The 24,853-nt window shown below is 40.4% G+C and overlaps 1 protein-coding gene across 2 annotated transcripts in view; it reads left to right on the plus strand.

The window, feature by feature from the left end:
- The window catches only part of SPAG17 (sperm associated antigen 17), a 250,107-nt gene that overhangs the window by 86,108 nt on the left and 139,146 nt on the right, over window positions 1–24,853 (plus strand). Inside the window, exons 8-15 of one of the 2 annotated variants that reach the window (XM_025288015.3) lie at window positions 1,106–1,267; window positions 4,108–4,213; window positions 4,465–4,577; window positions 12,011–12,148; window positions 12,234–12,347; window positions 12,952–13,102; window positions 19,635–19,862; window positions 19,958–20,149. In XM_025288015.3, coding sequence (XP_025143800.3) covers window positions 1,106–1,267; window positions 4,108–4,213; window positions 4,465–4,577; window positions 12,011–12,148; window positions 12,234–12,347; window positions 12,952–13,102; window positions 19,635–19,862; window positions 19,958–20,149 — 1,204 coding nt within the window. Of the gene's footprint in view, window positions 1–1,105; window positions 1,268–1,937; window positions 2,083–4,107; window positions 4,214–4,464; window positions 4,578–12,010; window positions 12,149–12,233; window positions 12,348–12,951; window positions 13,103–19,634; window positions 19,863–19,957; window positions 20,150–24,853 lie in introns of those variants that run through there. The other variant, XM_044944491.2, reaches the window with a different exon arrangement.

Raw genomic sequence — 24,853 nt, forward strand, 5'->3', positions numbered from 1 at the left:
CTGTATTTCTGCTGAACCCAGGTAACGAAAGCTTTACATCAAATAAATGCCCATCAAGAAGTGCTAACTGCCTATGAACGACATCTGCAACATCTCAAGTTAAGCCCTGGGTTGCTGAAATAATTTTCTGGCTTTTAGCATGTGATTTGCTGTTTGATTTAAAAAGAAATTAGCTAGTTAAGCTAAGGGATAATTGACCAGAAGCTTTTACTCTATTTCTTATAAATACAAGCACACAAAAATATGTTTCTGTGCCAGAATGTGGGCAGAGAATATCAGGTTGAAGTTTTACTGAGGAATTCTCAGCTCTGGAGGGGACCCACGAAGCCCAGACTAAGAGGTGCGCTGTAAGGATGTGCAAAGCTGGCTTGTCTCTGGACTCCTGCCAGGCTGAGTCACTGGCCCTGCTAGGAGCTTTCTCCTTCTACCTTAGCACTTCAACTTGGAAACAGGAGGAGCCTATCTAATCCTCCTGTGCTTTCAAGCAGACTTAATGATAACTGTGCTTTTCCACTTCTGGAAATGAAAGCCAAGGTAATAGAGATATCTGCTCTATGACCTGCTTGCCAGATCATAAAACTTGCAGGTATCATAGCAGTGCTGGTCTATCAGGATCTCTTAGGGTTTCCTCCCTAAAGGTAGCACGGGTGAGGAGAGGAAGAAATCCTGATGGCACCCACACAGCAGTGTGCTTGTATGGAGAGTGTGGGAGATTTCCACTGCAATTCTTGTGTGGCCGAGCAGGAGCTCAGCCCCAGCTTGCCTTGGGCTGAGGATGTGGAAATTCCCTATCTCATGAGTTGCTTCAGGAATGGAGATGCCTAGAAAATAGGCCTCTCTGCTGAAGCGAATGAATATGGCATTTTCCACCTTGGTGAAGCATTAATCAGACTCTTACAATATTAGGCAGCCAGAGGCCCTCCAAAGGGAACAGTCTGCATTGTGGTGAACAGGAAGGGCCAGAAGGGTTCAGTGGTTTGGGGACCAGCTGGGGAAGGGCTTCCCTGTGGAAATCATAGGTCTGGCTCTAAGGGAGATACAAACCATACATCTGATTCCAACGATATGAAGCCAAGAACTAATTGTTGTTCATTCTTACCCGTAGCTGGGATTGGGCACCGAAATTTTTGAAAATGTTGCCTGTCTGATGTACGACACCCTGGATTGGAAAAGGCAGCACCAGCACTATTTGGAAAGCATGCGGCTTATTAATGTCCCACAGGTGGTTAGTGAGAAGCCTATCTTTGAAGTGACGTTGATTCCTGAGGTAGGCACATGCTGGAGTGTCTTCAGTGGGCCGAACGATTCGTTAAACAACTTAATTTTCACATTTATAAAACATATGAAGAAAAAAAATCACAAATATTGGTAGCAAGGGGACTCCGCCTGCTGCCGTTTAATGGATGAGGGTGGGATCAAGGACCCTAGGCACAGAATTAAAGGTATCCATATGGTAGGGACTTTATGAGGCTCCCCAACTACCTTCCAACTATCATTCCGCAGAGGGGATGATAGAACCTACTTTTCAGCCATGGTGCAATAAATAACATCTGGAACCAGGAGGGCTATTGATAACTTAACCACCATGTTTATGAGCATGCTAAGTCACTTCAGTGGTGTCCAATTCTGAGACCCCATGGACTGTAGCCTCCCAGGCTCCTCTGCCCATGGGATTCTCCAGGCAAGATTACTGGAGTGGGTTGCCACGCCCTTCTCCAGGGGATCTTCCCAATCCAGGGGTCGAACCTGTATCTCTTAGGTCTCCTGCCTTGGCAGGCAGGTTCTTTACCACTAGCACCACCTGGGAAGCCCAACCATTGTTATTTAACACCTACTCTGTGCTGATGCTATACCAGGTGCTGGCAATACAATAATGAACAAGATCCATCCCCTGTCCTCCTCACTGAGATTAAGCTTTAAAGGGAACGGCAGTCAAGTCAAAGGTGGTTTCAATTTAGCATGATGAGTGCTGGGAGGATAGTTCGCTGAGGTTGCAGGAGAAGCCTATAAATATGGCACCTAACCTGCTCCTGAGAAGAGGAGGTTAGAGAGATGGGAATCAAGAAGGCCTTACCAGGCACAGTAAGTGATGGGCTGAAGACTGGGGATGAATTGCCTGGGTAAAGCCTGGTTGGGGATAGGGACAGGGTGGTACTCTCAAGAAAGGGGCAAAGATGCTACAAAGACAAGGAGGTCAAAACAAAGAAGTATTATGGCCGGAACCACACCACAGGGTGGGGCAGTGCTTCCAGGCCATACATACAGAGTGGAGAACAGCAACAAAAGCTGAAAGGTGGGAGCCAGGATGTTCTTGGGTGCTGAGCTCAAGAGTTTGGGTTTTATCCTGAAAGCAATGGGAACCATTCAAGGATTCTCAGAGGGAGAATGGCACGATTCTGAGTCACCCTAGGGAAGAAAATCTTCCTGACTCTTGGTGCCCCATCTTCCCATCCCTTTCCTGGTAATTACTTCAGTTCAGTCTCTTAGTCATGTCCAACTCTCTGTGACCCCATGGACTGCAGCATGCCAGGCCTTCCTGTCCATCACCAACTCCCGGAGTTTACTCAAACTCACGTCCATTGAGTTGGTGATGCCATCCAACCATCTCATCCTCTGTTATCCCCTTCTCCTTCCACTTTCAATCTTTCCCAGCATCAGAGTCTTTTCAAATGAGTCAGTTGTTCACATCATATGGCCAAAGTATTGGAGCTTCAGCGTCAGACGTTCCAATGAATATTCAGGACTGATTTCCTTTAGGGTAGACTAGTTGGATCTCCTTGCAGTCCAAGGGACTCTCAAGAGTCTTCTCTGACACCACAGTTCAAAAGCATCATTCTTCGGCACTCAGCTTTCTTTATAGTCCAACTCTCACATCCATATATGACTACTGAAAAAACCATAGCCTTGACTAGACAGACCTGTGTTGGCAAAGTAATGTCTTTGCTTTTTAATGTACTGTCCAGGTTGGTCATAACTTTCCTTCTAAGGAGCAAGTGGCTTTTAATTTCATGGCTGCAGTCACCATCTTCAGTGATTTTTGGAGTCAAAAAAAAAAAAAAAGTCTGCCACTCTTTCCCCATCTATTTGCCATAAAGTGATAGGACAGGATGCCATGCTCTAGGTTTTCTGAATGTTGAGCTTGAAGCCTCTTTAATCAAGAGGCTCTTTAGTTCTTCGCTTTCTGCCATAAGGGTGGTGTCATCTGCATATCTCAGGTTATTGATATTTCTTCTGGCAATCTTGATTCCAGCTTGTGCTTCCTCCAGCCCAGCGTTTCTCATGATGTACTCTGCATAGAAGTTAAATAAGCAGGATGACAATATACAGCCTTGACATACTCCTTTTCCTGTTTGGAACCAGTCTGTTGTTCCATGTCCAGTTCTAACTGTTGCTTCCTGACCTGCATACAGATTTCTCAGGAGGCAGGTCAGGTGGTCTGGTATTCCCATCTCTTTCAGAATTTTCCACAATTTATTGTGAGCCACATAGTCAAAGGCTTTGGCATAGTCAATATAGCAGAAATAGATGTTTTTCTGGAACTCTCTTGCTTTTTGATGATCCGGCAGATGTTGGCAATTTGATCTCTGGTTCCTCTGCCTTTTCCAAAACCAGCTTGGACATCTGAAATTTCACAGTTCATGTATTGTTGAAGCCTAGCTTGGAGAATTTTGAGCATTACTTTACTAGCATGTGAGATGAGTGCAATTGTGTGGTAGTTTGAGCATTCTTTGGCGTTGCCTTTCTTAGGGATTGGAATGAAGACTGCCCTTTTCCAGTCCTGTGGCCACTGCTGAGTTTTCCAAATTTGCTGGCATATTGAGTGCAGCACTTCCACAGCATCATCTTTCAGGATTTGAAAGAGCTCAACTGGAATTCCATTGCCTAGTGGGTTCTATTAGGAAAAAAATGAGAAATCTCCATACCCATTAACTTCTTTCCTTCTGTGGACCAAATTTGCTTATTTGACCCTCATATTAGCAAATGATTTTGTGGTGTGAACAGAATCATATAAGCTCAGAATCCCGTCGAAATCCCATCATACCAGCATTGGATGAAGGCATCTCTCAACTGGATGTTTCAATTGTTCCTTTTTAATTGTTCTTGTAGCCTCCACAACCTGTTGTTGCAATCCCTGGAAAGAAGAAAACACAAGCATATGAAGAGCCACAGATTCCAGCTCCTCCTCCAGCAGCACTGCCACCACCACCACCAGGCATGTATGGAGCAGCTGGGAATCGGTGCCGGGAGCTGGCGCTTGAGGGGAATCAGTGTCAGGAGCTGGCGCTTTAGGGAAATCGGTATCGAGAGCTGGCACTTTAGGGGATGAATGTCCTCCAGGCTGTTTTCGCATCTCTCTCCACCCTAGCTCCTGGTTTATCAGGGCATGATCAGAATTTGAATCTGTGGATGGAAGAAATGGAGAGCACGTTTTAACTGAACAACAATATTTTGTGTCTCTCACAGTGGCTTCCGTCATCACAAATGAAGTAGACATGAGATACTACAATGATTTGCTGAATCCAGTTCCAGAAGAGTTCATTTCTGTGCCCTTGATACTGCATTGTATGCTGGAACAGGTAGGTGGGATACACCCTGGAGCTTTCTTCCCAGGTGGGTGGCCTGTAGTCATCTCCCTTTCTTGGGCTGGTGCACTGGGACGACCCAGAGGGATGGTATGGGGAGGGAGGAGGGAGGAGGGTTCAGGGTGGGGAACACATGTATACCTGTGGCGGATTCATTTTGATATGTGGCAAAACTAATACAATTATGTAAAGTTTAAAAATAAAATAAAATTTAAAAAATAAATAAAAAATAAAAAACTATTTTAAAAATAGGCTCATAATACCTGCATGCATTCTCCTTTACGAAGATTAGGACATTTTAGATACAGCTAAAATTTTCTTATGAGCTTCAATCCTCTTTCTTTTGCTATGCTCTGGAACCATTTATATAACATACCCTGAAGTTTTGGTAGGCATATGTTTAAATACTCTCAGGTGTCATTTTAATGAAAGGGAAAGGAGTTGGGCAGGTGGACGGGGTGGTTAATGGTCTTCAACTGCATCTAAAGTTTCCTTTACTCTTGTAGATTTAATCAGATTTTTCTATTTCTGAGGCCAATTTTAGTCATTCATCTTTTTAAATAAATATACATTTGTGTTTTCAATATCCTAGAAGCTCTTTATTCACTAATATACATTTAAAAATTCCCTGTATCAGTTATGTCCCTTCCCTATGACCAATGTTATTTATTAGTGCCCTCTTTTCTTGATCTTATTGATTGTTGGTCTTTTCAAAGAACCAGCATTGTTTTCATTGATCCACTCCTCCTTACTTTACTAATTTCTTCATTTATCTTTATTATTTCCTTCTTCCTACTTTCTTTGGTTTATTTAGCAATTCATTTTAATTGAAAGTTCGCTTGGTTTACTTTCTATTTCACTTTACTTCAGCCTATGCATTTTGAGTATTTCTTGGACACATCATAATGCATTCAGTGTACTCAGTTCTAAGTCTTTTAATTTCCACTGGTTATTGTCCATTTCTAATTTTATTTCATTATGGTCAGTAAACATGACCTAGGTGTTACATTTTTTTTTTTTAATTTCTCAGACTTCGTGTATGACCTGGTACACATGGTCAGTTCTTATGACTGCTGTATATGCATTTGAGTGTTATTAGCTCATTTAATTCTTGGAACAACCCTAGGGAGCAGGAACCATTTTTATTCCCATTTTGCAGATAAGGAAACTGAAGCATAAAAAGGGTTAAGTAACTTGTCCAGGTAGTAAATGACAGAAACTGTTTTGAATCTTATCAGTCTACGTGGAAAAGTATTTTGATAGCATTGCTCTGTTGTAGTCTTCCTTCTCAAGTTGCTGATAAGAAGTCTGACATCAATCGGATACTTTTTCCTTTATTTTTTTTGTTGTTGTTCAGTTGCTAAGTTGTGTCTGATTCTTTGCAACCTCATGAACTACACCATACTAGGCTTCTCTGTCAATCACTATCTTCCTGAGTTTGCTCAAACTCATGTCCATTGAGTCAGTGATGCCCTACAACCATCTCATCCTCTGTTGTCCCTTTCTCCTCCTGCCTTTGATCTTTCCCATCATCAGAGTCATTTCCAATGAGTCAGTTCTTTGCATCAGATAGCCAAAGTATTGGAGCTTCAGGTTCAGCATCAGCCCTTCCAATGAACATTTTCCTTTATAGGTAATCTATTTTTTCATTCTGGCAGCTATTAGAGTTTTATTTTTATAATTGATAACACAAGGCTGTGTGTAGATATGGATTTGTTTTATCATTGTCTTTACGATTGAAAAGATTAAAGTCTGGTTTCTGATAACATTCTGAGTAAAATCAAAATTCCTTATGCTGATCGATAAAGACCCTAAAAATATGGTTCTGGGCTGCTTCTGTCATCTCCTGCCCCCCACCACGCTCACACTCATACTATTGGTCATCTACATAGACCTTCTAGTTTTTCCTTACATACACTAATTCCACCTTAGTGTTTTCACTCCAACTTCTCTTCCTGGAAAATTTTGCTCCCACATATCTGCCTGTTGGATACTTCCTGTCATTCAGTCCCCAGAGAACACAGTGCTCCTGAGGTAGGCTTTCTCTGACCACTTGGTCTAAAGAAGGCCCACAACAACAAAAAGTGTTCTCTACCACTTCACCTTATTTTACTTTCTTACAACAATTGCTCTTTCAAAAATATGTTTGTTGCTTTATGTCTTCCTTCTTCTCACTAGAATGTGAGTAGGGACCTAAATTAGTTTTTTATTTTATTTGTTTTCGGCTGTGCTAGGTCTTCATTGCTGCCTGCGGGCGTTCTCTAGTTGCAGGGAGTGGGGGCTACTCTCTGTAGCAGTGCATCACTTCTCATTGCAGGGGCTTCTCTTGTTTGCAGAGCATGAGGTCTAGAGTACGCAGGAGTTATGGGCTCAGGAGTTAGTGTGTGGGCTTAGTTGTCCTGAGGCATATGGAATCCTCTCGGACCAGGGATTGAACCCATGTCCCCTGCATTGGCAGGCAGACTCGCAACCACTGGACCACCAGTGAAGTCCCTAATCTACTCTTGTTCATTGCTCTCTGTTTAGCATGCAATAACCTAATCCATAGTAGACACAATATGTATTTGTTCAATTATGTCTTCAAATATTATTTCTATTCATTTATCCTAATTATTATTAGGGCTTCTCTGATGGCTCAGCAATAAAGAATCTGTCTGCAATGCAGAAGACGCAGATTTGATCCCTGGGTCAGGGAGATCTCCTGGAGGAGGAAATGGCAACCCACTCCAGTATTCTTGCCCAAAAAGTCCCAGGGACACAGGAGCCAGGCAGTCTGCAGTCCAAAGTGTTGCAAAGAGTTGGACGAGACTGAACACACACACACTTATTATTAGAGGGATGTTGGAATTTCTGGTTTTTTCCTCCATGTATTTGAAATTTTCTTGCAACTTTACCCCTTTGAGACTTTCAGCTTAAGATTTCCAACTAATTCATTTTTCCATGGAGTCCGGTCTGCTATTGAAATTTTGTTTCAACAGTAACTTTTTAAAATTATAAATTCTTTAATTTCCCTTATAACTGCCTATTGTTCTTGCTTCATGTACATAACACATTCCTTTATCTCACTGAATATTAAAATGTTTTTAGACTCTATCATTTCTGTTACCTCCGTTATATATTTTGTTTGTTGACTGCTTTAGTTTTCTAACCAATTAGGTAAACACACTTATGTTTATTTGCCTTTAATTATCCCATAATGCTTTGAGGAGATCAGTATTTTATTATATCAATACATTTGTAAAGTTAAACAGCCCTAGAGAGCTTATCAGATCAGATCAGATCAGTCGCTCAGTTGTGTCCAACTCTTTGCGACCCCATGAATCGAGGCACGCCAGGCCTCCCTGTCCATCACCAACTCCCAGAGTTCACTGAGACTCACGTCCATCTAGTCAGTGATGCCATCCAGCCATCTCATCCTCTGTCGTCCCCTTCTCCTCTTGCCCCCAATCCCTCCCAGCATCAGAGTCTTTTCCAGTGAGTCAACTCTTCGCATGAGGTGGCCAAAGAACTGGAGTTTCAGCTTTAGCATCATTCCTTCCAAAGAAATCCCAGGGCTGATCTCCTTCAGAATGGACTGGTTGGATCTCCTTGCAGTCCAAGGGACTCTCAAGAGTCTTCTCCAGCACCACAGTTCAAAAGCATCAATTCTTCAGCACTCAGACTTCTTGACAGTCCAACTCTCACATCCATACATGACCACAGGAAAAACCATAGCCTTGACTAGACGGACCTTTGTTGGCAAAGTAATGTCTCTGCTTTTGAATATGCTATCTAGGTTGGTCATAACTTTCCTTCCAAGGAGTAAGCGTCTTTTAATTTCATGGCTGCAGTCACCATCTGCAGTGATTTTGGAGCCCAGAAAAATAAAGTCTGACACTGTTTCCACTGTTTCCCCATCTATTTGCCATGAAGTGATGGGACCAGATGCCATGATCTTCGTTTTCTGAATGTTGAGCTTTAAGCCAACTTTTTCACTCTCCACTTTCACTTTCATCAAGAGGCTCTTTAGTTCCTCTTCACTTTCTGCCATAAGGGTGGTGTCATCTGCATATCCGAGGTTATTGATATTTCTCCCAGCAATGTTGATTCCAGCCTGTGCTTCTTCCAGTCCAGCGTTTCTCATGATGTACTCTGCATATAAGTTAAATAAACAGGGTGACAATATACAGCCTTGACGTACTCCTTTTCCTATTTGGAACCAGTCTGTTGTTCCATGTCCAGTTCTAACTGTTGTGTGGACATCACCAGATGGTCAACAATGAAATCAGATTGATTATATTCTTTGCAGCCAGAGATGGAGAAGCTCTATACAGTCAGCAAAAACAAGACCAGGAGCTGACTGTGGTTCAGACCATGAACTCCTTATTGCCAAATTCAGACTGAAATTGAAGAAAGTAGGGAAAACCACTAGACCATTCAGGTATGACCTAAATCAAATCCCTTATGATTATACAGTGGAAGTGAGAAATAGATTTAAGGGCCTAGATCTGATAGATAGAGTGCCTGATGAACTATGGAATGAAGTTCGTGACATTGTACAGGAGACAGGGATCAAGACCATCCCCATGGAAAAAAAAGGCAAAAAAGCAAAACGGCGGTCTGGGGAGGCCTTACAAATAGCTGTGATAAGAAGAGAAGTGAAAAGCAGAGGAGAAAAGGAAAGATATAAACATCTGAATGCAGAGTTCCAAAGAATAGCAAGAAGAGATAAGAAAGCCTTCTTCAGCAATCAATGCAAAGAAATAGAGGAAAACAACAGAATGGGAAAGACTAGGGATCTCTTCAAGAAAATCAGAGATACCAAAGGAACATTTCATGCAAAGATGGGCTCGATAAAGGACAGAAATGGTGTGGACCTAACAGAAGCAGAAGATATTAAGAAGAGATGGCAAGAATACACAGAAGAACTGTACAAAAAAGATCTTCACGACCCAGATAATCCCGATGGTGTGATCACTGACCTAGAGCCAGACATCCTGGAATGTGAAGTGAAGTGGGCCTTAGAAAGCATCACTACGAACAAAGCTAGTGGAGGTGATGGAATTCCAGTTGAGCTATTCCAAATCCTGAAAGATGATGCTGTGAAAGTGCTGCGCTCAATATGCCAGCAAATTTGGAAAACTCAGCAGTGGCCACAGGACTGGAAAAGGTCAGTTTTCATTCCAATCCCAAAGAAAGGCAATGCCAAAGAATGCTCAAACTACTGTACAATTGCGCTATCTCACATGCTAGTAAAGTAATGCTCAAAATTCTCCAAGCCAGGCTTCAGCAATATATGAACCATGAACTTCCTGATGTTCAAGCTGGTTTTGGAAAAGGCAGAGGAACCAGAGATCAAATTGCCAACATCTGCTGGATCATGGAAAAAGCAAGAGAATTCCAGAAAAACATCTATTTCTGCTTTATTGACTATGCCAAAGAGAGCTTATAGTATCATTTAATTTATCTTCGTCTTCCTTATTTTTTTTTAACTTAGGGCAACATTTTCTAACCATCTACTGTTTTCCAGGTACCAAAGGTGACAGTTGATGAGCTTAGTGCCTGACACATAGACTCCAATAAAAGATACATGTTGGCTGAACACATGCTTAATAATAAAGGGATGAAGAATTAAAATATAAGAGGAATGGGTGGGATATTATAAGAGGAAATATTAGAATTTTTTACATTTCAGAGTTGGAACAGTTCTGTATGGTCTTTTGTGATTGGAGTGGGTCCAAGAGATGGTAGGAAGAGAGGAAGTGGAGACAAGGAGTGACTCTTTGAAAAGTAAGGTGTTGATAAACAGTAAGAGTGTAAGACTGTTTTGCTATTGTTCTCAACAGGGGGAGTTGCCTCAAAGGGGGCATTTGGCAATGTCTGGAAATACTTTTGGTTGCCACAATTGAAAGTGTTCTACCGGCATCAAATGGCTCGAGGCCAGGGATGCTGCTAAACATTCCATATAGTGCACAAGATAGCCCCCATGACAAAAAGCATCTAATCCAAATGCCTTAAGTTTCAAGCTTGAGAACTCCTGCAGAGGGGCGTGAAATCAGAGGGTGATTTCAGTATCTAAGGTGAAGAGAACAATTATAAATTAGGTGCCTATCTGGATTACATTTCAACTTTTTTGTTTACCATGTAAAATTGAATAAGATGATCAATATTTCTAGACCTCACTTTCCCCATAAAAAGTGGAATATTACCCTTAACTGATCTCCCTGTCTATAACTTTTCTATCTTGGGGATTTAACCTGAACCCCCAGTTCCACCCACTAAGTAGTTTTGGACTACTTTTTAGTAGTTCAAATTAGTTTTTGAAATACGAATTAGGGCCAGGCACCTAATTTCACTCACCCTAGTTCCATTTATAAATAGGAAATAATACCTGCTTGGTAATATTGCTGGAGGCTTAAATGAGATAATGTATTTGAAAGTGTCCCACACATGCTTGGCATGTGGTAGGCACTCAATAAATATTTATTGAATTCAAAGATATGAAATCAAGGTTTTGAGTGCTTTAAGAGAAAGAGTGAATCATTTAAAAATATATTAATATTGTTATTTTGATTTCTGCTGCTGCTGATAAGTCACTTCAGTTGTGTCCGACTCTGTCCAACCCCATAGACGGCAGCCCATCAGGCTCCCCCGTCCCTGGGATTCTTCAGGCAAGAACACTGGAGCGAGTTGCCATTTCCTTCTCCAATGCGTGAAAGTGAAAAGTGAATGCAAAGTCGCTCAGTCGTGTCCGACTCTTAGCGACCCCATGGACTGCAGCCTACCAGGCTTCTCCATCCATGGGATTTTCCAGGCAAGAGTACTGGAGTGGAGTGCCATTGCCTTCTCTGATTTTGATTTCTATTATGGTAAATTTTCTTTTTTTTTAACATTTGCATTTTGTGTTGTCTATTCTATAGCATACATTAAAATTATACTTCAGTACATAGGTTATAAACATTATCCCTTTTATTTTGGTAGTCACTGGTTAATTATACAGCCACTTTGTATAATCACCATACTTTTGGGTAGAAACTGCCTTCTTTTTACTAAAAGCAAAGAAAATACATAAATATCAATAAAGAGCTGACCATTAAAACTAATACCTCCCAACTTTTCCCTGATAGCTCACTTGGTAAAGAATCCACCTGCAATGCAGGAGACCCTGGTTGGATTCCTGGGTCGGGAAGATCCGCTGGAGAAGGGATAGGCTACCCACTCCAGTATTCTTGGGCTCCCCTCGTGGCTCAACTGGTAAAGAATCTGCTTGCAATGTGGGAGACCTGGGTTCAATCCCTGGGTTGAGAAGATCCCCTGGAGAAGGGAAAAGCTACCCACTCTGGTATTCTGGCCTGGAGAATTCCATGGACTGTACATAGTCCATGGGGTCACAAAGAGTCAGACACAACTGAGTGACTTTCTTTCCTCCCAACTCTTTATATCAACAGGTTGTGGCAAGTGAAGAAGATCTTGTCCCACCGAGTCTGGTAGAGCCGCCTCCCAGGGCAGATGGGTTGGACTACAGAATAGCAGCTCACATCGTATCCATCCTGCCCTCTCTCTGTCTGACAGAGAGGGAGAAAAAGGTCAGATGGTATGAGAAATCCAAAAATTATGCATGCTTTGAAAAGTATGAATTCTCTCTTAAAATCGTTATTTTAATTTGAATAGAATCTCCATGAAATATTCTTATCTGAAGAAGAAAATGAAAGCAAACCAGTGCCCACAGGCCCTCTCCTGCTTAACTATCATGATGCCCACGCCCACAAGAAGTACATGCTAAAGGTAATAATTGACCAAGTTACCCAGAGGATAACTGATGCAAGGAAGCTCATTTGTAATTATTCAGTGGTAGAAATCTTAATTAGATAGCTTTACCAATGCTAATTAAAAGTGATCTACAAAGTAGATACCTACAAAGTAAGATCTTGGAAAATGCACATGAATGAAGGAAAAAGTACACCAGCAAAGAAAACTGGCCCACGTATAGAGGGCCAATGAACCATTGAATTCATTGCAGCTACACCAAATATGTATTAAAACCTTATAGTTATGTGCTTTATATATCTGCTAATATGAAAGGAAGAAAAAAACTGTGGAGGCAAGGAAAGAATCTAAGAAGGGAGGCAGGAATATATTTGAGACTTTGGCTTTTTGTCATTGTGAATAAGGAATCCATCATTTCTGTGCACCAAGAATCTCTGGCAAAGTGAGAAGTAGCTTTTTTGACCTTCAGCATAATACCAACAGTTTGTCTTCCCCAATTACCACTGATTTCCCCTGTTCCCAGATAATGAGAGCAAAGGTATCATGTTTTGCCTTCTCCATATGCATAAGGCACTTGACAGCTTATTTTAACGTCTTCTGTCACATTGCTCTTTTTCATCAGGACCTAAAGAATTTTGATCCAGTTCAAATTGAACAAGAGATGCAGTCCAAGTTGCCACTGTGGGAATTCCTTAAATTCCCTCTGCTCCCGCCATGGAATAGCACGAAGCGTCTAGCTACAATTCATGAGCTCATGCACTTCTGTACAAGTGGTGAGTACGTTGCTTCCTTGTAGCTCAAACCCATTCGTTGATGGTCATGTGTGCCTCTAATGATTATACTCCCATCTGCAAGAAGATTTTTACTCTTGTCCTTTCAGAGGCTGGGGAGTATTTTGATTGACTACAGTTTCTTTTTATTTTGAATAATGTCATTAACAGCAGGATGATAACTACAACATTCTTCAGTTTGATGCCCTGGGTTTTCATTCCGCTGTGTTTCTACGACAAGAGTAATCCCCTTCTTTCTTCCTCCTCCCCGCCTCCCAACACCCCTTCGCCCCGTCTACTCATTAGCATGATTGGAGATGACATAGCAGTGTCTGTCCTAGTTAAGAGGAGAGCTGAGAGCGCCCCTTGTGGGTAGCGTGTGCGCCTGGGTGTGGTGTGTATGCACGCGTGCTCAGAGACGTCTGACTCTTTGTGACCCTTTGGACTGTAGCCTTCCAGGCTCCTCTGTGTATGGGATTTCCCAGGCAAGAATACTGGAGTGGGTCATCATTTCCTTCTCCAAGGGATCTTCCCGACCCAGGTATTGAACCCATGTCTCCTGCGTCTCCTGCATTGCAGGTGGATTCTTTACTCGCTGAGCCATATGCTAAGTGTTAACTCCAGTTCATCTCTCACAATAGGAAGGCGTGTTGTCTGTTCTTTAAGGACAGTAGAAAGAAGTGTCATTAAAAATATCTAAAATCAGCTTCTTATTGCAGAGCTCATGGAGATTTTATGATAAAGACAATCATTTCCTGAAACACAAATCTTATTTCCAGCTGAAGTAATAGGCAGATATATTGCTGCTTATAAGAAGAAATAGGAAATTACATAGACATCTTGATTTGATCTAGATTTTTAAAAAAGTGCAGATTCTTCCTTCTCCTTTCATCTAAGACAATTATGAAATATTTGTACTTTGATTTCTTTTTTTCGTTTTTTAGTAGCCTTAGTAATAGTCAGATTTTTAAAAATTTTAATTGAAGGATAATTGCTTTACAATGATGTGTTGGTTTCTTCCATACAACAACATAAATCAGTCATAAGCATTGTAGGTCCCCTCCCTCTTGATCCTCCCTCCCAACTCCCACCCCATCCCACCCCTCTAGGTTGTCACAGAGCCCTGGATGGAGCTTCCTATGTTACATAGCAGCTTCCCACTAACTGTTTTAACACGTGGTAATGCATATGTTTCCATGACATTCTCTCAGTTGGTCCCACCCTCTCCTTCTCCTGTTGTGCCCACAAGTCTGTTCTCTACATCTGCATCTCTATTCCTGCCCTGCAAATAGGTTCATCAGTCCCATTTCTCTAGAATCTACATGTATTCACTAATATATAATATTTGGTCTTTTTCTGACTTACTTCACTGTGTATAACAGGCTCTAGGTTCATCCACCTCACTACAACTGATTCAAATTGGTTCCTTTTATGGCTGAGTAATATTCTTGTGTGTGTGTGTGTGTGTGTGTGTGTGTGTGTATACACACACACCACCACTTCTTCATCCATTCATCTGTTGATAGACATCTAGGGCATGTCCTAGCAAGTATAAATAGTATTGCAATGAACATTGGAGTACATGTGGTTTTTTTATTTTATTTTTAAACTTTACAATATTGTATTGGTTTTGCCATACATCAACATGAATCCGCCACAGGTATACATGTGTTCCCCATCCTGAACCCTCCTCCCTCCTCCCTCCCTGTACCATCCCTCTGGGTCATCCCAGTGCACCAGCCCCAAGCATGCAGTATCATGTGTCGAACCTGAACTGGCGACTCATTTCATATATGATATTATACATGTTTCCATGCCATTCTCCCAAATCATCCCACCCTCTCCCTCTCCCACAGAGTCCAAAAGACTGTTCTATACATCAGTGTCTCTTTTGCTGTCTCGTATACAGGGTTATTGTTACCATCTTTCTAAATTCCATATATATGCGTTAGTATACTATATTGGTGTTTTTCTTTCTGGCTTACTTCACTCTGTATAATAGGCTCCAGTTTCATCCACCTCATTAGAACTGATTCAAATGTATTCTTTTTAATGGCTGAGTAATACTCCATTGTGTATATGTACCACCGCTTTCTTATCCATTCATCTGCTGATGGACATCTAGATTGCTTCCATGTCCTGGCTATTATAAACAGTGCTGCGATGAACATTGGGGTACACGTGTCTCTTTCCCTTCTGGTTTCCTCAGTGTGTATGCCCAGCAGTGGGATTGCTGGGTCATAAGGCAGTTCTATTTCCAGTTTCTTAAGGAATCTCCACACTGTTCTCCATAGTGGCTGTACTAGTTTGCATTCCCACCAACAGTGTAAGAGGGTTCCCTTTTCTCCACACCCTCTCCAGCATGTATTGCTTGTAAACTATGTTTTTTTGAATTACGGTTTCTTCAGAGTATATGCCCAGTAGTGAGATTGCTGGGTCATAATGGTAGTTTTATTCCTAGTTTAAGAAATCTCCATACTGTTCTCCATAGTGGCTGTATCAATTTATATTCCCACAAACTCTGCAAGAGAGGTTCCCTTTTCTGCACATCCCCTCCAACATTAATTGTTTGTAGATTTTTTGATGTGGGCCATTCTGACCAGTGTGAGGCAATGTCTCAGTGGTAAAGAACCTGCCTGCCAATGCAAGAGATGTGGGTTTGATCCTTGGGTCAGGAAGATCCCCTGGAGAAAGAAATGTCTATTTTTGCCTGGGAAATCCCATGGACAGAGGAGCCTGGTGGGCTATGGTCCATGGAGTTGCAGAAAGAGTTGGACATGATTTAGCAACTAAACAGCAGCACATTCTGACCAGTGTGAGGTGATACCTCATTGTACTTTTGATTTGCATTTTGCTAATAATGAGTGCTATTGAGCATTTTTTCATGTATTTATGAATCTGTGTGTCTTCTTTGGAGAAATGTCTGCTTAAGCCTTCTGCTCAGTTCTTTGATTGGGTTGTTTGCTTTTCTAATACTGAACTACATGAATTGCTTGTGTATTTTGGAGATTAATCCTTTGTCAGTTGCTTTGTTTGCGATTATTTTCTCCCATTGTGAGGGTTGTCATCTCATCTTGTTTATGGTGTCCTTTGCTGTGCAAAAGCTTTTAAGTTTAATTAGGTCCCATTTGTTTATTCTGTCTTTATTTCCATTACTCTAGGAGGTGTGTCATAGAGGATCTTGCTGCCGTTTATGTCAAAGAGTATTCTGCCTATCTTTTCCTTTAAGAGTTTTATAGTTTCTGGTCTATAATTTAGGTATTTAACCCATTTTGAGTTTATTTTTGTGTATAGTATTAGGAAGGGTTCTAATTTTACTCTTTTACACATTAGCTGTCTGGTTTTCCCAGCATCACTTACTGAAGAGACTGAAAAAAAAAGAAAATGTTTAATACTGTCATATGCTGTCACCTCATGGAAGTGGGTGTAGCCTCGTGGGCCTGGGTGTGTCATGTCTATTTCCATAATCATCCTCTTCCTGCTGTCCTGAGAACATCTGACCTTTCCTCTTCTTCTTCTGCCTTGTGATATGATTTCATTCTCTCTCTACCTTGCTTCTACACACAGCACAGGATTCTTTTTTTTTTTTAATATTAAAAAGTACATTTATTGAATCATTTTTCACAGTAGCAAAATATTAGAAACAAACTATCCCATCAAAATCTCTCATTAAAATATCAGACACCTGTGTGGTACAAGATCATGTATCTTAACAACCTGGAGGGCTATCTCTATCATGATATGGAACAGCCTCCTAGATAATTTAAGTTTAAAAAGAAAAGGAAACCAAGGATGAGAAGAGGATGATTAATATGCTAACATTTGCTTTTGTCTTTTATGGGGAAAATGTGTAACACATATTCTTTTTTATACAATTTTTCAAAGGTCACACTCCAGTTATATTTATTATAAAATATTGGCTCTATTCCCCACATTGTAAAGTACACAAGATTCTTATTTTTGTTGCCATTGCCGAAACTGCCCATACACACATCCTGCTCATATGTCCCCTCCTGAAGCCTTGTTCCTCCACCTTTCCTTCCTCTTTGATCCTTCTTCGTGTTTAAGTGAAAGTTGCTTAGTCATGTCCAACTCTTTGCGACCCCATGTACTATACAGTCTGTTGAATTCTCCAGGCCAGAATACTGGAGTGGGTAGCCTTTCCCTTCTCCAGGGGATCTTCCCAACCCGGGGATTGAACCCAGGTCTCCCACATTGCAGATGGATTCTTTACCAGCTGAGCCACAAGGGAAGCCCAAGAATACTAGAGTGGGTAGCCTAGCCCTTCTCCAGCAGATCTTCCTGACCCCTGAATCTAACTGGCGTCTCCTGCATTGCAGGCAGATTTCTTAATGCTTAATAGGTCCAAATTCTTGATTTCCTTGAAAGTTGTTCCTTCACAGTGCTCTTTATTTCAGTAAATAGCAACTCTTTTCTACCAAAACCTTAGAGTCATCCCTGGTTCTTTTTTTATGCCCCACAACCAGTCCCACCACATCTCTCGCTACCAGCCCAGCCCAATCCAGCACCACCTCTCACTTGAACTATTTCAGTAATTTTCCAGTTGGTCTCCAAGCTTTCCCGTTTTTACCTACAGTCTTTTCTTCACATAATAGCAGGAATGACCCTTCCAAAAGGTTAGTCAGATCCTGTTCCTTCTTGGCTCAAAACCCTCTCATAATCACCCATTTCCCTCAAAGTAAAATCTAAACTTTTTGAGCTAATCCTCTGTCAATTTCTCGTTTTTCTACTTCACTCTATCTCGTTGACCTCACTGTGCTTCCTTGGACAAGTCCATCATACACACCCCTGCCTCCACCTCTGCACTAGCTATTTCCCTCCCCTGCCTCCATCACTCTACTCCCAGACAGTGCTATGACTCCCCCACTTCTTTCTTATTTTTGCTTTACTTCTTTACAGGACTCTGCTCTGATATTTGTTGTTGTTTAGTCACTAAGTTGTGTCCAGCTATTTTGCAACCCCACAGAATATAGCCCACCAGGCCCCTCTGTCCATGGGATTTCCCAGGCAAGAATACTGGAGTGGGTTACTATTGCCTTCTCCAGGGCATTTTTCCCTACCTAGGGACCACACCTGCGTCTCCTGCATTGCGGGCAGATTCTCTACCGTCTGAGCTACCTGGGAAGCCCTTGCTCTGACTTCTTTATATAAAATATAAAGTCCCTTCCCAGTCATTATTACTGCTTATCCCCTCATCTTGCTTTACTCTTCTTCTTGTTTCTGATAGAGTATACAATTACCTGTTTATTCTGTGTTCCCAACTGCTAAAATAGGTACTCTATAAAGTTAGGAGTTCACTGATGTTTGCTCCTGTGGTCCTTTTACTAAAGTCATTGACAACTAGTAGGTGCTCAAAAAATGTTTGTGAAATGAATGAATGAACAAACTTAATTTTGTCACCTTTGCCTTTTTCGTGTCTCTCTCCTGAATTTCCTTGTGCTTTTTTCCAAAAGGAACCTCCCCGCTACACTCTTCTCTGTTGGAGAGGAAGAACAGAGGTGACCTCTGATTCTTTGATCTGTCCCTATCATTTCACTTTCCCTCACTGAATTCCATGATTGTTTGTTAATACTACCTCCTACCTCTCTATCTTGAACTTTTGAAGTGCTGAACCAAATCTTTTCTTTCAATGTCAGGCAAAGGAAAATAGAGTATAAAGCCTAGCACATAGAAAACAAAAATGAGTGCATGAGCGAGTGAACATACAAATTCTATAAATATTAAATACACAAATTAATATAGCCCCTTGAAGGCTGATAACCTTTGAAATAAAATTATGAAAAGTTCTATACCAGTTTATTGGGTGGAAAGATACCTTTTCTAAGCCTGACTGAACAGAAAAGCCTACTAAATTAACAGCCTATATTAGACACAAATGAGTAAATTCTGTGTTAAATTACAACAGCAGCAAAAGATGCTTTTGCTTAAAATGACATTTTCTTAATGTATAAATGTGTAGTTGATTTACCATCTTGTACCAATTTCTGCTATACAGAAAAAGTGACTCAGTTATATACATATATACATTCTTTTTTGCATTCTGTTCCATTTCAGAGTACTGAATACAGTTTCCTGTACTATGCAAGATGACCTTGTTTACCCATTCTATATGTAATAGTTTGCATTTACTAACCCCAAACTCCCAAACTATCTTTCCCTCATCTTTCTCCCCTTTGGCAACCACAAGTCTATTCTCTATGAAAAAAAATGACAAGGTTTAAACATATTCAACCAATACTCTGGAAAGTCAGTGTGAATCAATCTGGACACCTCATGTTCATTCATCTTTGAAGCAGTTTGTGGGCGTTATCTTGATATATCTTGATTGTATAAGTTTCTTATTAGTTGTCTGTGATATTCGTTGCAGAATTGGGGTGCCCATGTGTAAAGTCAGGTCAACACGCATTCTGGCATGACTCTTGTCTTTCTGGTGGACTGACCATCCCACCCCATTGCCCCTGTACTGTATGGTAATAAAGAGCATTTCTAAAAGCACGGGTCTGCTTTCTTACAGAAGTCTTGAGCTGGAATGAAGTAGAACGAGCCTTCAAAGTGTTTACTTTTGAGAGCCTGAAACTCTCTGAGGTTGATGAAGATGGGAATCTAAAGCATTCTAAGATGATGTATGGGACAGATTCTGAGATGTTCAACATACCATGGGACAACCCTGCCAGATTTGCTAAACAGATAAGGCAACAATACATCATGAAAATGAATACCCAAGAAGCCAAACAGCAAACAGGTACACTGCCTGGAGGGAGCAAAAGGCATTCTTGCATTGTATGATTGTCGATTTGTCTAGTATTGTAGCTTATGGATCCGCTTTACTCTGCCTAGATGATGGAACCAAAGACAGAATTTTATTTCTGAATCAGAATTGGTCAACACCTATGCCAGATGATGCGCTCAACAAAGAAGCATCAGATTGTCGTCAGCCTGGTAGTAACAAGAAATCCTTAGACTCTGATAATAGAGAACCAACAGAGCAGGAGAGAAACTTGAAGTCTCAGCTCCAACCTGAGACTCTGGGTGAGCAAATGTGTGTGTGTGTGTGTGTGTTTGTATGTGTATAGATACTGATATAGAATGTATAAACCAAAAAAATTCAAGATACATTATTTAAATGCCTCCCTATTTCAGTTGAAAAACTGGTTCATATTGTTTTATTAATTAAACTTTGTTACTGAGTGTTATTCAGTAACTACTCATTTAAAAAAATTTATTGAAGTAGAATTGATTTACATTGCTTTTATTATACAGCAGATTGATTCAGTCATATATTTTTTCATATTTTTTTGCATTATAGGTTATTACAAGACACTGAATATAGTTCCCTGTGCTATATAATAGGTCCTTGTCATTTATCTGTTTTATATGTGGTAGTGTGTATCTGTTGATCCCAAACTCCTAATTTATCCTCCTCTCCCCAAGTTTTTTTTCTATATTGGAAATCTATTTCTGTTTTGTAAATAAATTCATCTGCATCATTTTTTGGATTCCACATGTAAGTTACATTATATATTTGTTTTTCTCTGTCTGACTTATTTCACTTAATGTGATAATCTAGGTTCATCAATGTTATTGCAAATGACATTATTTCATACTTTCTTTGGTTGAGTAATATTCTATTGTGTGTATTATATATATGCATATATGTGTGTTTTGTTTATCCATTTATCTGCTGATGGACATTTAGGTTGCTTCCATGTCTTGGCTATTGTGAACAGTGCTGCTATGGACATAGGAATGAGTGCATCTCTTGAATTATAGTTTTGCCTAGATAGTATGCCTAGGAGTGGGATTGCTGGATCATATGGTAACTATTCTTAGTTTTATAAGGAACCTCCATACTATTCTCCATAGTGGGTTTATTTACCAATTTCCATTCTCATCGATAGTTTAGGAAGGTTCTCTTTTCTCCACACTCTCTCTCGCATTTATTATCTGTAGAGTAAGTCCTCATTATTTCAACCCTTGTTTTTCAATGTATCATAAGGCCTCTTAAGTGACTCGTACTACCTTTGTAATTATAGTACAGTGACCAGAATTAAAACTTTTATCATTAGTGTTTCACAGGGTTATTGTGATTATATGCAAAAAAAAATTATCCAAAATTACCCCCAATAGCAATGAACTGTGTAGTACAGAGCTTGGTACAAAATCAATACTCAATGAACATCAGTTTACCTGAACACCCTCCTGCTCAGGTAATTATTCTCATTGTAGAATAAATCATAATAAATATTGTAACATTAAGAGATATATAAGCATAGAAGAATATCAGGCTAAATTTTTTTTTCAGGCTAAATTTTTATTGAGCTGTTTTACACACAGCTATCAGATTACTTACTTAAAATATGGTTCTGCTATTACCCTGCTTATAACCTTCAATGACTCCCTCGTTGTTGCTAAGTCAAGTCTGACTCTTTTTGCGACCCCATGGACTGTAGTCTGGCCAGGCTCCTCTGTCCATGGGATTTCCTAGGCAAGAATACTGGAGTGTGTTCCAGGAGTGGGTTACCATTTACTTGTCCAAGGGATCTTCCCAATCCAGGGATCAAAACTGTGTCTCCTGCTTTGGTAGGCAGATTCTTTACCGTTCAGCTATCAATGGCTTCCTACTACCTACAAATAGAACCCAACTTCTTGGCTTGCTTTATACACTTCTTCAGCAGTACCAAATTATTTTCCCAAACCCTTTCCACTTTTTCACTTTTGTTCTCTTATCACATGCTGTAGTCAATATAATTAGACCCTGTTTCCTCTAGGCAGCCTGCTCTTTTCTATCTCTAACTTTTCCCCACAATAACCTCCCACTAGAGTTGTCTTTTTGATTATACTGAGGTTCAAATGACACGCCCATGAAGCTTTGTTAGATGTGTTTATCTGGAACTGCCTTTCTTACCATTCCCATGCTCATAACTAATATATGCTTCCTTTATAGCATCAGTTATTTCCTACTCTGCTGTGCTGTGCTTTGCTTAGTCATTCAGTCATGTCTGACTCTTTGCAACCCCATGGACTGTAGCCCACCAGGCTCCTCTGTCCATGAGGATTCTCCAGGCAAGAATACTAGAGTAGGTTGCTGTGGCCCCCCTCCAGGGGATCTTCCCAACCTAGGGGTCGAACCCAGGTCTCCCACATTGAAGGCTGATTCTTTACCATTTAAGCCACCAGAGAAGCCCAAGAATACTGGAAGGGGTAGCCTATCCCTTCTCCAGGGGATCTTCCCAAACCAGGAATGCAACTGGGTTTGCCTGCATTGCAGGAGGATTCTTCACCAGCTGAGCTCCCAGGGATTTCCTACTACTTATAATGGTTATGCATATGCCTATATTAAGGCTTCCTTAATACTATAGCTTCTTAGAGATCATAAGTACATATGTTTATATTAAAAACCTTAACTGTATACTACATCATAAAATAAATTTTCACAGATCAAAACTACAGAGTATGTTCTTGAACCACAAAAAAATTATGGAAAATATAGATGCAATAGGAAGAACAAATAAAATGAAAATTTTGGCCCTTTGAAAGATTTTTAAAATTGAAAATTTTTTAGTAAATGGCTGATCACAAAAAGAAGCATGAATTACTGTATTAGAAATAAAATTGTTTCAGGAATAAAAATCATTGGGGAAATAAAGAATCAGATTTCCCTTTGGTGCCATAGAAATTTAAAAGAGTAAAAGGATATAAGGGGCTTCCCTGAGAGCTCAGTTGGTAAAGAATCTGCAACTTTATTTGAGTATGTCCAAAGATGATGCTATGAAAGTGCTGCACTCAATATGCCAGCAAATTTGGAAAACTCAGCAGTGGCCACAGGACTGGAAAAGGTCAGTTTTCATTCCAATCCCAAAGAAAGGCAGTGCCAGAGAATGCTCAAACTACCATACAATTGCACTCATCTCACACGCTAGTAAAGTAACGCTCAAAATTCTCCAAGCCAGGCTTCAGCAATACGTGAACTGTGAACTTCCAGAGGTTCAAGCTGGTTTTAGAAAAGGCAGAGGAACCAGAGGTCAAATTGCCAACATCCACTGGATCATCAAAAAAGCAAGAGAGTTCCAGAAAAACATCTATTTCTGCTTTATTGACTGTGCCAAACCTTTGACTGTGTGGATCACAATAAACTGTGGAAAATTCTGAAAGAGATGGGAATACCAGACCACCTGACCTGCCTCTTAAGAAACCTATATGCAGGTCAGGAAGCAACAGTTAGAACTGGACATGGAAAAACAGACTGGTTCCAAATAGGAAAAGGAGTTCGTCAAGGCTGTATATTGTCACCCTGCTTATTTAACTTATATGCAGAGTACATCATGAGAAACACTGGGCTGGAAGAAGCACAAGCTGGAATCAAGATTGCCAGGAGAAATATAAATAACCTCAGATATGCAGATGACACCACCCTTATGGCAGCAAGTGAAGAGGGACTAAAAAGCCTGTTGATGAAAGTGAAAGAGAGGAGTGAAAAGGTTGGCTTAAAGCTCAACTTTCAGAAAACAAAGATCATGGCATCTGGTCCCATCACTTCATGGGAAATAGATGGGGAAATAGTGGAAACAGTGTCAGACTGTATTTTGGGGAGCTCCAAAATCACAGCAGATGGTGACTGCAGCCATGAAATTAAAAGACGCTTACTCTTTGGAAGGAAAGTTATGACCAACCTAGACAGCATATTCAAAAGCAGAGACATTACTTTGCCAACAAAGGTCTGTCTAGTCAAGGCTACGGTTTTTCCTGTGGTCATGTATGGATGTGAGAGTTGGACTGTGAAGAAAGCTGAGTGCCGAAGAATTGATGCTTTTGAACCGTGGTGTTGGAGAAGACTCTTGAGAGTCCCTTGGACTGCAAGGAGATCCAACCAGTCCATTTTAAAGGAGATCAGTCCTGGGTTTTCATTGGAAGGACTGATGTTGAAGCTGAAACTCCAGTACTTTGGCCACCTCATGTGAAGAGTTGGCTCATTGGAAAAGACTCTGATGCTGAGAGGGATTGGGGTAGGAGGAAAAGGGGATGACAGAGGATGAGATGGCTGGATGGCATCACCAACTCAATGGACGTGAGTTTGAGTGAACACCAGGAGTTGGTGATGGACAGGGAGGCCTGGCGTGCTGCGATTCATGGGGTTGCAAAGAGTCGGACACGACTAAACGACTGAACTGAACTGAAAAATGAAATGAGTAAATTACTAGAAAAGTATTCACTCAATAAAAAATATAAAACCTGACTATCTTATAATTATTTAAATAAATTAAGTCAATTTAAAACCCTCCCAAAGAAGACATGCCAAACTCAAATAATCTCATTGACTAGTGATATTAAACACTCAAAAAATAATAGTTCTAAACACTCAAAATATAGTTCCAATCTTAGCAAAAATTAATTCCAGGAAATATAGAAGGATTATTCTCTTCTCATTTTATGAAACTAGCATCAGCCTTATAATAAAACTGTCAAGGGTAGTACAACAACAACAACAAAAATTAAAACTCAGTTATTCATGAACATATATGCCAAAATCCTGAATAAAACATAAGCAAACTGATCTAGCAATATACAAAATCATAATAGTCAGGACAAGTTTTTGTAAGAAGGAAACGCATACATTGTAAAATCAATATAATTTATCAGTTAACACACTAAGAAAAATATAATCTCAGTGGATGGAGAAAAAATATAGCAATTTATGAAAAACAAACTAGCAATAGAGAGAAAACTTCTCTACCT

This window comes from Bubalus bubalis, chromosome 6 (assembly GCF_019923935.1).
Source record: "Bubalus bubalis isolate 160015118507 breed Murrah chromosome 6, NDDB_SH_1, whole genome shotgun sequence".
Taxonomy (NCBI): Eukaryota; Metazoa; Chordata; class Mammalia; order Artiodactyla; family Bovidae; genus Bubalus; species Bubalus bubalis.